Source organism: Triturus cristatus, chromosome 1_2 (assembly GCF_964204655.1).
Source record: "Triturus cristatus chromosome 1_2, aTriCri1.1, whole genome shotgun sequence".
NCBI classification, from domain to species: Eukaryota; Metazoa; Chordata; class Amphibia; order Caudata; family Salamandridae; genus Triturus; species Triturus cristatus.
In genome coordinates, this window is record NC_140580.1 from 275,547,244 (window position 1) to 275,564,336 (window position 17,093).

Consider the following 17,093-nt stretch of genomic DNA (forward strand, 5'->3'; position numbering starts at 1 on the left):
AGGAGTTGAAATTCTTTGTTATCGTTGCGGAGCTCGGTTGTCTTAGTTACCAGACCCCCTCCCCGCAAGCTGGTGGCTGCCCTCAACCGGAAAATATATAATATATATATATATATATATATATATATATATATATATTTCTACACATACCCAGCGATTCCAGCAGCGTAAACAGGAGAGCACTCACAAGTCCTTGCTTCAAGTTTCATTATTCGTGCAAACCACCCCCCGCACTGACAGACACGTTTCGGCAAGCTGCCTTTCTCGATGTCAGTGTAACCAAGTGCGAGACACAATTTTAAAGTGCAAAACGTGCATTACGTGGATTAAAAAGCATGGAAATAAAATATGGCTTTGTATAGTTACTACTACATGCAGAATACATGGTGGCCATCTTTGAGTCTGTTCCAGAGTTAAACAAGTTAATGCCAAATCAGTACTCCAATGTTATATATAAATACATACAACTGTTAAAAGTGGTTAAAAATACATTTCATAGTTAAAATGTCCCCAAGCTATATATGCTTCTAAAAAATACATATTTTTTGGGGTCGTTCTATGAAAGAGGTAGATATTGTGAAAAGCGACTTGTGGCGGAGGTTAGTACCTCTTATCCACATTCTTCCATAAATTCCATTCACAGGGTGGTTACAGGGGTTGGGATGACACAATAAATAATCATCTCACAATAAAAAGGACAGTAAGGTGAGAAACCGGAGCAGACAATGTAATATTCCCCAATTATTCCAAGTAAGCCCACAATCGCTCATCAATGTTGAGGCCTAGGGGGTTATAGTTTGGAAATCAATTATATGTTTGGATTCTATGGCCCTCAAAGCCCTAGTCCTGTCTCCCCCTCTTTCGTTCTTAGGAACCTTATCAATACAAAAGAACTTTAATAATTTAAAGTCACAGTTGTATATATGCTCGAAATAGCGAGCCATCGAGTAGTTCTGATCTTTCTTGGTGATGGCTCGCATATGCTGCAGTATACGTTTCTTTGCTATATGGATGGTACTACCCGCGTATCTTTTAGGACAGGGACATTCTAAAACATATACAGTGAATTCAGAGTTGCAATTCAAAATTAATGTAATGAGAAGCATGTCTTACTCCCAGGTGACGCCCTCAATAATTTTCAAGAAATTGCCAGTGTCCTTTATGTAAGAAGTAAGATCTCTGACCCAAGGTGCCAAGAAAAAATCTATATAGGTAGAACAATTCTCTAATAGACTATTGATAGAGGTGACAATGGGTCTCCCTGGTGGCCTGCTAGCAGTTTTGTGAATTTTGGGTATTTATATATATATATCGGGCATTATGCCTGTTTAATTTTGTGGACTATTTAATAATAAATTCACTGCTCTGTTTCATCAACATTGCGTTCAATCGCAAGTTCTTTGGGAGTGCCTGAGGTTCGTGCCTGGTGGGTCTGTCAGATCGAGTGTAAGACAGGAGTTTTCGTGTGATATATATATATATATATATATATATATATCCAACAAAAAGCCCCCGAGCTTCAGAGATGCACTCCCTGTTAATTTTTCGGTGACGCTTGTCCTGTTTTGCCAAATAAAAGCTCAGTGAGAATTAATCCTCTGTTGGGAGTGCATCTCTGAAGCTCGGGGGCTTTTTGTTGGAGATGTTAAACACGGCGGCCTCGGCCGTGATAGAGACTGCACCGCCTGGAAGGAAGCAGGTCTGCTGCTGGAAACCGGATTACAGCTCACACGCAGCCCGGGGGATATGGAATCATTAACAGGACAGCTGATCTGAGGCCCACCAGAGGGCTGTAATAACGAAGGACATTGGGAGTTTTAATATGCCTGGCAAAAATCACGGACCCCACTGATGGGGAAGAATCGGCACTGCATTTCCCGGCATACCATTCACTGGAGAATGTATGCCAAGAGGGGTAAAAAGTAAAATGCGGCGCTTTCCGGATGGCCAAGCCCCGCCCTATGATTAAGGTGCATCTGCACCGAAACGCGTCAGGGATTGTTAATTTTTCGGTGACGCTTGTCCTGTTTTGCCAAATAAAAGCTCAGTGAGAATTAATCCTCTGTTGGGAGTGCATCTCTGAAGCTCGGGGGCTTTTTGTTGGAGATGTTAAACACGGCGGCCTCGGCCGTGATAGAGACTGCACCGCCTGGAAGGAAGCAGGTCTGCTGCTGGAAACCGGATTACAGCTCACACGCAGCCCGGGGGATATGGAATCATTAACAGGACAGCTGATCTGAGGCCCACCAGAGGGCTGTAATAACGAAGGACATTGGGAGTTTTAATATGCCTGGCAAAAATCACGGACCCCACTGATGGGGAAGAATCGGCACTGCATTTCCCGGCATACCATTCACTGGAGAATGTATGCCAAGAGGGGTAAAAAGTAAAATGCGGCGCTTTCCGGATGGCCAAGCCCCGCCCTATGATTAAGGTGCATCTGCACCGAAACGCGTCAGGGATTGTTAATTTTTCGGTGACGCTTGTCCTGTTTTGCCAAATAAAAGCTCAGTGAGAATTAATCCTCTGTTGGGAGTGCATCTCTGAAGCTCGGGGGCTTTTTGTTGGAGATGTTAAACACGGCGGCCTCGGCCGTGATAGAGACTGCACCGCCTGGAAGGAAGCAGGTCTGCTGCTGGAAACCGGATTACAGCTCACACGCAGCCCGGGGGATATGGAATCATTAACAGGACAGCTGATCTGAGGCCCACCAGAGGGCTGTAATAACGAAGGACATTGGGAGTTTTAATATGCCTGGCAAAAATCACGGACCCCACTGATGGGGAAGAATCGGCACTGCATTTCCCGGCATACCATTCACTGGAGAATGTATGCCAAGAGGGGTAAAAAGTAAAATGCGGCGCTTTCCGGATGGCCAAGCCCCGCCCTATGATTAAGGTGCATCTGCACCGAAACGCGTCAGGGATTGTTAATTTTTCGGTGACGCTTGTCCTGTTTTGCCAAATAAAAGCTCAGTGAGAATTAATCCTCTGTTGGGAGTGCATCTCTGAAGCTCGGGGGCTTTTTGTTGGAGATGTTAAACACGGCGGCCTCGGCCGTGATAGAGACTGCACCGCCTGGAAGGAAGCAGGTCTGCTGCTGGAAACCGGATTACAGCTCACACGCAGCCCGGGGGATATGGAATCATTAACAGGACAGCTGATCTGAGGCCCACCAGAGGGCTGTAATAACGAAGGACATTGGGAGTTTTAATATGCCTGGCAAAAATCACGGACCCCACTGATGGGGAAGAATCGGCACTGCATTTCCCGGCATACCATTCACTGGAGAATGTATGCCAAGAGGGGTAAAAAGTAAAATGCGGCGCTTTCCGGATGGCCAAGCCCCGCCCTATGATTAAGGTGCATCTGCACCGAAACGCGTCAGGGATTGTTAATTTTTCGGTGACGCTTGTCCTGTTTTGCCAAATAAAAGCTCAGTGAGAATTAATCCTCTGTTGGGAGTGCATCTCTGAAGCTCGGGGGCTTTTTGTTGGAGATGTTAAACACGGCGGCCTCGGCCGTGATAGAGACTGCACCGCCTGGAAGGAAGCAGGTCTGCTGCTGGAAACCGGATTACAGCTCACACGCAGCCCGGGGGATATGGAATCATTAACAGGACAGCTGATCTGAGGCCCACCAGAGGGCTGTAATAACGAAGGACATTGGGAGTTTTAATATGCCTGGCAAAAATCACGGACCCCACTGATGGGGAAGAATCGGCACTGCATTTCCCGGCATACCATTCACTGGAGAATGTATGCCAAGAGGGGTAAAAAGTAAAATGCGGCGCTTTCCGGATGGCCAAGCCCCGCCCTATGATTAAGGTGCATCTGCACCGAAACGCGTCAGGGATTGTTAATTTTTCGGTGACGCTTGTCCTGTTTTGCCAAATAAAAGCTCAGTGAGAATTAATCCTCTGTTGGGAGTGCATCTCTGAAGCTCGGGGGCTTTTTGTTGGAGATGTTAAACACGGCGGCCTCGGCCGTGATAGAGACTGCACCGCCTGGAAGGAAGCAGGTCTGCTGCTGGAAACCGGATTACAGCTCACACGCAGCCCGGGGGATATGGAATCATTAACAGGACAGCTGATCTGAGGCCCACCAGAGGGCTGTAATAACGAAGGACATTGGGAGTTTTAATATGCCTGGCAAAAATCACGGACCCCACTGATGGGGAAGAATCGGCACTGCATTTCCCGGCATACCATTCACTGGAGAATGTATGCCAAGAGGGGTAAAAAGTAAAATGCGGCGCTTTCCGGATGGCCAAGCCCCGCCCTATGATTAAGGTGCATCTGCACCGAAACGCGTCAGGGATTGTTAATTTTTCGGTGACGCTTGTCCTGTTTTGCCAAATAAAAGCTCAGTGAGAATTAATCCTCTGTTGGGAGTGCATCTCTGAAGCTCGGGGGCTTTTTGTTGGAGATGTTAAACACGGCGGCCTCGGCCGTGATAGAGACTGCACCGCCTGGAAGGAAGCAGGTCTGCTGCTGGAAACCGGATTACAGCTCACACGCAGCCCGGGGGATATGGAATCATTAACAGGACAGCTGATCTGAGGCCCACCAGAGGGCTGTAATAACGAAGGACATTGGGAGTTTTAATATGCCTGGCAAAAATCACGGACCCCACTGATGGGGAAGAATCGGCACTGCATTTCCCGGCATACCATTCACTGGAGAATGTATGCCAAGAGGGGTAAAAAGTAAAATGCGGCGCTTTCCGGATGGCCAAGCCCCGCCCTATGATTAAGGTGCATCTGCACCGAAACGCGTCAGGGATTGTTAATTTTTCGGTGACGCTTGTCCTGTTTTGCCAAATAAAAGCTCAGTGAGAATTAATCCTCTGTTGGGAGTGCATCTCTGAAGCTCGGGGGCTTTTTGTTGGAGATATATATATATATATATATATATATTACTGCTTTCCACGTTTTGCCTTGAGATTCTTCTCTCCAACAATGGACACGGACCAAATAGTTAGTGCAATTTAATTATTTATTCCTCAATGTTGCCATACGTTTTGGCTCATCCGAGCCTTGTTCACATGACATTGTAGTCGTGTTGAACTTCTGTATTTAAAGTGACAAGTGCTGATCTCATTCAATCACGTGAATGTAGCGCTCATAGACATAAAAGAATTTGTAGTTCATTGACATTAAATATGTAGAATTGTAAAACCCATAGTTAATCTATATATTTACACACAATAAAATCCATGTTGAATACAGGTTAAGATACGAGGGTAAAAACAGCGTAAAAACAGCGGTTAAAATTGCATAATAATCATATCAAAATATTTGTGCAAAATAATGCTAACCTGCTGCTGAGACTGGATTTGTAGGTATTGGAATAAATGCCATATATTTGATTATAAACCCTCTTCCTAAAGAGCAAATCAAAATATATTGCCCCAATACAGTATCCCAATATTCTAGATAAAGGACCTAAGTTGACATATTTGTAGTCCTAACTATTGCCTTGGATTTCGCATGCATATTAAGCAACACTTTTTGAAACAATGGATTACTATGTTAGGGTTGAATCCACTTACTTGTGCTGCATGTATATGGTAATCTTTATATATGTCTACAGAGCTACTACATGTGCGTGTGAAAACTATCCTTTGTGATGGGTTTGACCTAAAATGCGAGTCTGTTAAAAATAAGGACTTGATAAGTCTTAACGATAGTTACAGAATTAATTTATTCTTCATTGCAGTGTCAGAGCACTCTGTGGCAGTTGTTTGATATATTGGCCTAATGCTGGGTTTGCCTGGAGGAATGACATATACCGTCCGGAACCATCGACATTATCAGAGATGACTAACTTAGATATTTGTGAAATGCCATATCATAGGACCTCTATGTCTTCCTACCCCTGTTGCCTCTTGTTCAACCTTTCATAATTAGTGGGTTCCGGTCACTTTCATATATAAATGTGCACCGGTTTAAAATTTGTCCCCCTAATTTATATATAAATATATACATAAATATAACTATATAAATATAAATACATAAATATAAAAGTGCATAAGACCCAAAAATATGGTATCTTATCACTATATTTTAAGACTTAATAAATATAATTAAAAGATAATCCAGTGTTCAGAGGTTAAGGATAAAACGGAGTTCTAATCTTATAAACATACATATCTAAATATTTAAATCTTTGAATTAATAGAAACAATAAAGTTATCATTTAGCCCAAACATGTGTGCAAGTCCTCCGTTGCATTCAATCCCCCTGGGGTTTTGGAATCAAACTGGAGGATATTTCTCGTCTCTAATTTGCGCAGTTTAGATTCCCTCTCACCTCACCTCCTACTGGGTGGGATTGCATCAACCACATAATATTTAATACCCTCATTGTTGCTATTGAGCAACTGTCTATAATGTTGTGCAATAGGATATGTGTTATCTTGATTGGATATAGGTCAAAGGTGTTGCAAAATGCGTTTGTGTACAGGTAATTTCGTGCTTCCTATGTACTGAAGATCGCACGGACATTTCATTACATATATCGCATATTCTGTTTTGCAGGTTAGGAGTTTTGGGATCTTATATTCTTTGTCACTGAAGGGGGTTTTGTATATCTTGGTGTTGACCCCATGGAGGCAAGCCTTACACGTTTTACACTTAAAAAAACCCTTATTGGTCTGTAACCAATTGGTCTTGTCAATTGTTTCCGGACTGGTGTTGACCAATGCATCCCTCTTGTAGGGGCCCTACTGTGTGTGATGGACACCCGACGTGGTAACGTGGGTCCAATCACCGGGTCATTAAGAATTACGGGCCAATTTTTATTGATGATCTTGTGGAGGCTGCTATGTTGTCTGCTGTATCTCATGATGATTCTAAACTGATTGATGTCACCCCCAGCACTTCCTGTCGATCGCCCTGTCCTGAGATACAGTATGTACCACCTCTCTTTTGTCTTTCAAAAGCTCTTCCCTACTGTTCCCCATTGATTTGATGATAGCTCTATTAATGATGTTATCTCAGTATCCCCTCTAACGGAATCTCTGTTTGCTACATTGCTGTGCCTCACTTAGATCTTTTTCATTACTACAAATTCGACTGAGGCGCAGCATCTCCCCATACGGAATGTTTTTTATGAGATGTGCACTACTTGCGTGTAGGGTAGAGTTTCCAGAAGTGTCTTTTCTATAAAACCTAGTCTCAATCCGGTTGTTATGTATGAAGACCTCTGTGTCTAAAAGAGTTATAGATGTTTTGCTCATTGTTGATGTGAAGTGGCGGTTCAGATCATTTTCATTGATTCCTTCTACAAACTCATCTGCCTGCTGTTTAGTACCGTCCCACAGTATCGTCAATGTAACGCAGCCATACTATTACATTGTCTTTGAGTGTCTTTTCAAAACTATATATATAATTTCAAGTGGGGGCTGAGAGAAAAGGGGGGGTCCCAAAATTCATTTTCTCCATGCATTTTCCCATGGGGATTTTAGACATGACTACAGCCTGAAACCGCTGGACAGAATTACTCCAAATTGGGCAGAAAGCAAGCTCCTGGTACGGAAAGTGCTTTTTGTAATTTGTACCATCAGGATCAAGGATCCACTTGTTTGGTATGTGTCCCCCAGGTGGGCCAGGGGAATTATTCATTATAATTGGGGGAGTGCATGGACCCCTCCCCAGGCTGATTTCAACCCCGGGGAGCCCCACCTGGGGTCCAGCCATGCACAATTAGGGTGGGTGGGTCACCCGGCCCCCCTCCCCCTTTAGGTACTGGTCAATCCCTAGAAATCTGGTCACCGGGACCAATATTGGCCCGGGGAGGAGGGTTGCTTGTCCCCTCCTCCTTAAGAATAAAGTCAGGCCCCGGACGATGGGGTCCCTGGGGCAAAAATCGGCCCAGGGAAGGGGGCAGCATGCCCCCTCCTTTTTAAATATAAAGTGGGTGCCTATGGTGGGCTTCAGTGCTCCCACCTTTTACTGGGAGGGCCCCGGGGGATGGAGTCCCCAGTGCCAATTTTGACCCGGAGAGGAGGGCAGCATGCTCCCCCCTTTATAATAAGGCTAGGGCCCAGGAGATGGGGTCCCCAGGGCTGAAATTGGCCTGAGGAGGGAGCTGAATGCCCCTCCCCCATAATCAAAGTGATGGGCCCCAGGGATAAGGGCCACGTAGCCCCCTCCACCAAAAACAAAAGGTGACAGGCCATGGGGGATGTGGTCCCCGTGCGGAAATGGGACTGGGGGGCCTGCGTGCCCCAAAAATGTTTTACCTGTCTTTGAGGGGTTGGCGACATGGCCCTGTTGCCAACCTCCAGCCCCGTATGGCCGAAGGCTGTGTGCAGAATGGGGTTGGCTGAATTCGGGAATTCGGCCACAGGGCCTGGCCGCATGCCAGGCCATGCAGCCAACCCCAACACTGCATGTGGTGGAAGGCCCCGCTCGGTGCAGGGTGTTGGCTGCATGCGGAGGCCAAGGTCCATGCTCGGCGGAGGTTGGATTCACATATGGTAATTAAATATTACTTTATGTTTAAAAAAGTCCCCTAAATCCATAGTTACCCTTACCACTTTTAATTTCTACCCACCCCATATACTTAGTCACCCTTTCCTCTCTTTACACCTATTCACTCCTAAACACTAAAGTCACATTACCTACCTTTACCTCTACCTATCCCTAAACCTTAAAATAATGTTTACCTTCCTTTACCTTGACCCACCACTAACATACATTTTTATATGCATCCTTCACTGCCTCTTCCCTTTTCGTCCTGTGAAGCACTTTGTGAATAGTCCCCTGCGCAAAGGCTAGGGCATTTCATGGAATTATGATTTCTTTCCCACATTGCATGTCACCAGGAATAGCAGACAACATCTCACAGGAGTAATATGCACCTACCTGGTTAAACTCTCACCAGGTAGGAGTGGTGTTAATTGCACAAGAGGTTATATGTCTGATATCAGCAATAATTTCCTGAGTTGAAGCTATGTCTGGACTAAGCCGCAGTATCTGTAGTTGGTTTGTGAGTTATGGTTTGTTGACTGTCTTGCAAGATAGTGGTCCTAACCATAGATTGCAAATTTCAGTGATTTGTTTTGTGTGTTTTATTTTGTAATTATGTCTGCACTTTAACTGGGCTTTTAAAGTGAATTTTGGAGTTTTTTTAAACACAGATTCTGCATTTCCAACTGTGTGTGAGCCACTAATTCTGTTGGACAAATCCGTAAAGGAAGATTTAACGACTGATAATCTGGCAATGAGTATTTATACAATATAGAAACTGTTTCATTACTGTTGATTTTTGTCTTTTTTTACTACAGCATTGTAGCCTGCCATTGTGGGCTATACTGGCCATTAGAGCCTATTCCAGCATTATATGCCTGAGCCAAAGGTGAGGGATTATAACAAGGGAGCAGAACTCCTATGGCCAGCATAGCACTGTACATTGGCCATAAGCCTATTAGAACAACCCCCCCAGAGAGCTGAATGTTATAAATTAAAACAAAAGGCTCCATGAAAACAAAGGGTTTAAAACAACCCATGTCTCCAAAGCTTCCCAGGGTTTGTTGCATAGCATCACTGTGAATGATTACCAATTACTGTCCATGTGGAGGGCTGTGGCAGTAACTCTCAAACATGCAAAGTGGGGGCAGTGAAATTTCCAGCAGTCAGCAACTGTTTCACTTCTGTATTGGCCAAGATACTTTTCTCTGGAACAACCAAGAGATATTCAGGACCTGAGGAGAATCCCTCCTTCCCTTCTTCCGAGGCTCCAGTGACACTGTGAGCTGCGTTACGAGAATGGGAGCAAGGTTTTCTGTTTCCCTCTTCAATAGTCTCTGCATCTCCCACTTTCCTACTCAATCCACATATCATGTAGAGGCAGGGGAGAGAAAGTGAGAGAGCAAGAGAGAGAGAGAGAGAAAGAGAAAGAGTCACAGGGTGTGAATTAGAACATTGAAATATTGAGAGATACGGACCTTAACCAATTTTTAGTTTGCTTCTGTTCCATTGTCTTCAAGTATATCTCTCAACATTTCAATGTTTCAATTGAAATTAACTCCCTAATATTATATCAACTCTTCCTCCTTCTGTGAAAGTTTCTATTTGTTGTTGCTTAAGTGTGCCCCTTTAAAACTGTCTTTGTGTTTGGCAATTGTAATACACATGCATTCCAAAAATGTTTTGTTTTTGTTATTCTTATTTCAAACAGCATGCGGCGAGACCTTACAAGACACAACAGGAAACTTCTCAGCTCCTGGCTTCCCGAATGGCTACCCATCCTATTCACATTGTGTCTGGAGAGTGTCTGTTACTCCAGGCGAGAAGGTACACATCATATATTAAATGGACACATTTTACTTCTACTTATGATGTATATTCAGTTGTTGCATTTATTTTAATTTAAAAGTCATTTTCCTAATACTAGGGCATGCACATTGAACGTAAAATCTTTTAATTATTGGTTGAACTCCCTCATTAAAATAAAAAACATCTCTTCTTTCTCTTCTCTATCCATAAGCAGCAGTCATTAGACTACAGTGTTTATCAAATGAGGCAGTGACTCATATCTTTATGGAATACTGTTTAATCCTTAAAAACGTCTGTAAAAAAGAAAAATCAGTCGCTGACATCACATAAGAGGTGTGCTTAACACATTTGCACTGAATTGACACATGCGGCTAAAAGAAAGTGAAAACGAAATGGTGCTGTGTAGATCACAAGCTTAAGTTCTGAAAAGGCTGACTTAACTTTCCACCCTCTCAAAGGAAATTAAAATGAGTAATAGTAATAATACTACCACAGCTCTTAGAGATGCAGACATGTAATATGAAGCAGTTTATAAAAAACATATTTTTATTATTATTACTTTGAGGAGAACTAAGTCTGCCTTTCCTACGTTGACAACACTTTTAAGTTCATTCATGAGAAAAGAAACCAATGTTTTACATGCATTGAACACTGTTAGTTCTCTGCAATCTTTTGATGTAAGAATGGCCTCTAAGGCATATTGGGCCTAATTATGATGTCATGGGTCTGACACCGACTGCACGTTGGTGTGGGACCCACCGACATCTGCCCCTGCGGTCCACCGGCCACATTCCATGCAGTGCAAAAGACACACAATTGTTGGACAGGATGCAGAACAAATCAAAACATTCAACCCCAGTCAAGAGATCTGGGTTAAATCCATCATTCTTTTGCTCACCATGCCACCTCAGTTTAGACCTGGCAATATGAAAATCAGACTTGACTCTGTGCCTCATGGGAACAGTCCAGCCCGAACTGCCGAGCCAGGTCCTCCCTGGACTGGAAACAAGCATCTTATGACCAGTTTCGGGGTTTCACCCCTCATCAGCCAGAATAGTTTGAATCCAGTGGCACAGTGAGCCCGGGACCCACATCTGGGCATACCATGCACACTTAGAGTGAGAAAGCAAAAGACACACAATTGATGGATGATGTGGTGGGCAGATTCATCGAGCAGAGGGACCATCCGCGGCACTTCCGACAGGTTCAAGGGGCCTGTTGCTGCATTGGAATGACAGCATAATCTCTTAATGATGGCGGTTCTGCTGTTTGGATTATGATGTCTGTTTCCTACAGCCATTCCATGTTGGCCTATGCGACATGGGATGGCTGTCGGAAAGCGACAATGGGGGCCCTTAGCAAAAAACCCTTCCCCCTGGCCCTAATATGTATTAGGGCAAGAGACTATCTAAGATATTCATAAAAATAATATATTTGTACTGATAATAAACTTATAATATTTTGAAATATATTTTCGCGAAGTCGCGTCAGGTGCCTGCTTTGTGAGCGCAGAGTGCGCGGATCCCATGTGACCTAAAAAAAAAAGATTTCATTGGTTCATAACATTTCCCACTGTAACTATTGAAGGACCCCACCCATTTCAATCATTCTTGTTGGAGCATCTTTAGAGAGACATCTCTTTTCCTACAAGAACCCTTTTTGCTTGTTTTTTTTGGTGTTTTTCAAAAAATATCAAACAAAATGGCATCTGGACAGCAGCAGAAGCAGGAGGAAGCATCTTCTGAAGAAGAATTCTTGCAGGAGGCACCACGTCCACAGAGGCCGGAATATGTCGTGTGGAAATTCTTAACTTTTCCACCTGCAGAGAAGAAAGTAAATGCGAGAAAGATGACGTGCAAAATTTGTGACCGAGTCCTGTCAAGAGGCAGTGAAAAAAAATACTCTTGTGGCACTGCTTCTATGTACAAGCATCTCCGGACCACACATACTCTCAATCTTGCTCGGGAGGAAATGAGGCGAGCTGCTTTGAACCCCTCACCTGCTGTGACAAGTACATCTGGAGCGTCCTCAGGAACACCTGCAATGGACATTAGGCCAGAATTCGCCTTTCTCGAGCAACACTGCGTGAAGTGTAAGAAACTTATATGCTTCGGTGAGCAGTCGGTGGATGCAGTTTGTGCTGCGCAACGCAACCATCGTTGTTAATTTTTTTGTTTGTTTGTTTTTGGAATGATAAGTGATTCCAAATGTTTCCTGTTTTATTCGTTCTTTTTTTTTTCATTTTTTGCAAAAACACCCCAAAAAATACAAAATTGTTCAAAAAAAGAAAAAATAAATACAAAAGAAATAAGAAGAAAAAAGTTCTTATCATAACTACCTTATCTGGTTAAAGAAAGAACTATAATTGCAAGGTAATGTTTGGTTGAATAGATGTATACAGCATGATTGACTGAAAGAATGCATTAGTAGTGTATGGTGAATTTATAGGTGAAGATTAATGAGGAAGTACTGCAGCGTGACACTGCAAGCTCTTTAGCTGCACTGCACTGTGGCACTTCCGAAGCACAGGGATGTGACATATGTACATGAATATGTTGCAACTCTGTGCTTTCCTCTGCACTGCTGCACAAACTGCAGCCATGCGGTGACACAGGCACCCTTGCACCATGGTGCAAGGATGTCTGTGTCGTGTGGAGATTGTTTTTGTGCAGGAAGGGACACCTTCCTGCACAAAAACAATCAGTAAAGGCATTTTCCTCTTTCAATGTATGCTGTGGAATGCAGCATGCATTGAAAGAGGAAAAAATGAGGAGAAATGACAACAATTCTCTTTGTTGTGTCTTGCTGCACCAACTCTAGGATGGCGCAGCATTCACACACATCTCCAGATGTAAAATTTCTCATAAATCTGGAGAAGTGTCTTGTTCTATGGGTGTTGCGTGGGAACACACACAGCAACACCTATGGGACGCCGCTTCAACGCAAAGTTCTGTGTATGAAGGAGTCGTATTTACAAGGAGAGGAAAAACTACGCAGGGTGGCTTTTTTCTCTCCATGTAAATATGAAGGAGTGCCTGACGCCATCACTACGTTACAAAAAGTGACGTACTGGTGGCGCAGGGTGCTTGTAAATCAACCCAATAAGTGCTTAGGTATTGGCAGACTGATACAATAAGAACATAGTGCTGGATGGGTGATTGAAGAATTGCATGAGACTGACAGGAGGTATCCTACACTGTATGGGTACTACTTCAGTATTTAATGGAGTGGACCAATAGTATGTATCTGCGTAGAGAATTGTAGGGATTATGCACAGAATATTTTATGTGTAATTGTGTTGGCGGCCAGGTCATTTTATAAGAATACCACTAGTAACTGGAATGATGACAGTGCTGCAAACAGAGTGAACACTTAATTTATAAGTGCTTACGCATTGGTGGAGTGATAGGAGAAGTAGATAGTGGTAGATAAGTGATTAAAGAAGTGCATGGGACAGACTGGATGATTCCTACACTGCATGAGTACTAACTGGGTATTTAGAAGAGTGTATCAATAGTATGTAGCTAGTTAGAGGTCTGCTTGGATAGTGCACAAAATATTATAGATGTACTTGTGTTAGTAGCTAGGCCATTCCATAAGTTCATGACTAGTAACTAGAATAATTACAGTATTACAGAGTGTATAGTGAATTTATAAGTGCTTAGGTATTGGTGGAGTAATAGGATAAGTAGATAGTGCTGGATGGGTGATTGGAGAAATGCATGGGACAGACAGGAGGATTCCTACACTGCATAGGCACTAACTGGGTATTTAGAAGAGCGTATCAATAGTTTGTAGCTGGTTAGAGGTGTGCATGCATAGTGTACAAAATATTGTACCTGCACTTATGTTTTTGACTACGCCATTCCTTAAGTATACGACTAATAACTGGAGTAATTTCAGTGTTGCAAAGAGAGTGCATGCTGAATTCATTAGTGCTTAAGTATTGGCAGATTGATAGAATACGTAGATAGTTCTGGATGGTTGAATGGAGAAGTGCATGGGACAGACAGAAGGATTCCTAGATTGCATAGGTACTAACTGAGTATTTAAAAGACTGTATCAAAGCTATGTAGCTGATTAGAGGTCTGCATGCATAGTGCACAGAATATTGTAGCTGTACTAGTATTGTTGTGTCTATGGTTTCGTGAATGGTAGTTTGTATTTTAGGATGTGAGGAGGTGCATCAGATGATCACGTAGATGATGTCATCAGTGATGTCATTTGAGATGTCATCAGTGATGTCATCAGTGATGTCACTGACCATGTCATGAGTGATGTAATATGTGACGTCATCAGCAGTGCATTGCTTTAATCCAAAAAACTGGCGGCCATATTGGCCTGGTCATGATGTGAAAATTCAGGAATTGATACAATAAAGAAAAGAAAACAAGTGTTAATATGCACACAATGTCATTTCAGCATATCTTGCCCCGTGACCAGCATACCTATATGTTCGTCAACGTGACTTATTCATAATAAACATACTTAGAATCGCAAACATCAAGATAAACAATGGACTAAACATTACTTTAAAGTGAAAGGCTATCGGGCGTATTAATCTGGGCACGTTGCATATTATAATGGTTCTTACACGAAAGAAAAGGAAAAAAAGGGGTGTTAATATACACACACTATCCCTAAATAAAGTTCTAGTGATTATAATTCAATTCCATTCACAGCTCATTTGAGATGTCATGAGTGATGTAACTGACCATGTCATGAATTATGCAATGTCTGAGGTCATTAGCAGTATATTGCGGGCGTAAGTTATAGTTCGCTCTTGTAACTATAACTGCTGAATTTCACCCGTCCCTGTAATCTTTGTTTTTTTCAGAAAATTTCTAGTTTGGTTTTTTTACGTTAAGAAAGATGCATATCACAATGGATGGTGGGGGGTTGGAAGCAGGGCCTGGCATTGTGCTGCCCCCACCCAAGCTTGCTGCTCCTGCCTTCCCTCCTCCTAGCCATTCATTGTCCAAGTCCATGTCCCTGCTCCCTTATTACAGCCCTGTGTGGCCGTTGTTCTGCCACTGGCCTTCCCGCCTTCTCTGAACAGTTAGCTTGCTGCCCCATCCACCTCCTCCCTATCCTCTGTTGTCTGTATCCATGGACTAGCCTCCTCCATCCTGCAATACATTGTCTGATGTGCTGCCACTGCCCTCCATTTAGCATGATGTACCAGTCCACTCCTCCTGCCCTCCATGGCCCAATTCTATGCCCCATCATTGACCTCCTGCTTAGCCTCTGTGCTTAGCTTGCTGCCCCTATTCTCCTTCCCCCTGCCCTCCGATGTCTTTGTGCATGCCCCTGCTCCATCCTTTTTGCCCACCATGTTCCATGGACCTGCCACTCCTATCTACTCTGAGTGTTCTGTTGAGCTGCCACTCCCCACCCACCTGCCTAGCTTTATCAGATGACTGTAACCTGTCCCTGCCACCTGCACCCTGCCTGTCCACATTCCATGCCCCTATCCCCTTCCTCCTGTCCTCCATGGTCCATTTTACTGCCACACCCTTCTGCCCTCCCTGGTCTGTAGTGCTGCAACTGCTCCTCCTGCCTGCCCCGCGTGGTCTGTTGTGAGGCCCCTTCCCCTGAACTCTCTTGTCTGTGCCCAGGTCCAGACCATCCCTTCTATACTCCATGGTCCTTTGTGCATGCCCCTGCACCCTCATTCTTGCCCATCATAGCCATTGTGCTGCCACTAACGCTCCTGCTTGCCATGCATGGTCTTCTGTGCTGCCACGACCCCTCCCACCTTCCCTGTGTGGTCAGCTAGCTGCTCCTGACCCCCTCCCACCTTCCCTCAATGGTCTGTGTGTATGCCATCATAGTCTCACTGTTGCTCTCCATGGTGTGTCTTGCTTCTAGTGCCCATCCTGCCTGACCTCCATGGTCATCTTGCTGCTCCTGCCCTGCCCCCTTGCCTCCAGCCCTCTGTTTCCATGTGCAGACCCTGCTGCAGCTTTCTCTCCTGTCGGTCCATTATGGTCAGCTAGCTACCATTGCCTCTGCCCTCTGTTCTCTGTTGTCCATGTGCATGGTCCTGTCCCCTCGCTATTGCTCTCTATGGATTGTTGTGCTGCACTCCCATCCCACAAGCCCTGTGTGGTGTATTGTGCTGCTGCAAACCCTGATGCCTGGCGTGTAGGGTCAGTTTGGTGCACCTCTCCATGTCCCTCCTGTCCTCTGTTATCCGAGTCCATGTCCCTACCCCAATTCCTCCTGCCTTCCATGATCCAATGTACCATACTTGCTAACATTTTGAACTTGGTAAGAGGGAAATTTTGAAAAAAGCTGGGGTATTGATATTCCCCTTTGACTTACATTGATAAAGAGGAGATTGTAAACAGGAGACAGATCAAATAAAGCCCATTTGGGCTTAAAAACATTGGACGTTTCCTAGCTGAATCGGGTCTGTTGGCATGTATGGTTGTACTACCACTGCCCCTTCCTTCTGCCCACAATGGTCTATTATATTGCCACAGCCTCTCTTGCCAGTCCTGTATTGTTGGTGTGTTGCCCCTGCCCACTTTCCACTGCCCTCCATAGTCTGTTGTGCTGCCACTGCCCTTCCTGCCTGCCCAGTGTGGTCAAATTGTTGCCTCTGCACCCTCCTACCTGCCTTCAATTATCAGAGTCCGTGCCCCTGGCCTCTGCCTCTCAGCAGTATCCTAATGAACAACTAGATTGCTAACATTCTATATTTATTACAAAAGTGTGAAACACCTGACGTCGTCTTGATGTAATCAAAACTGTAATACCTAGAGCATTTCCTTTAGAAATTACATATATGAGAGGGTCTTATTTA

At 44.1% G+C, this 17,093-nt stretch overlaps 1 protein-coding gene across 1 annotated transcript in view; it reads left to right on the top strand.

Annotated features, from left to right (window-relative positions):
* TLL2 (tolloid like 2) overlaps positions 1–17,093 on the top strand; it is a 2,438,103-nt gene that overhangs the window by 1,489,748 nt on the left and 931,262 nt on the right. The window contains exon 9 of the mRNA XM_085603672.1: positions 10,185–10,300. Within this exon, the coding sequence (XP_085459798.1) occupies positions 10,185–10,300 (116 nt within the window). The remainder of the gene's footprint in view (positions 1–10,184; positions 10,301–17,093) is intronic.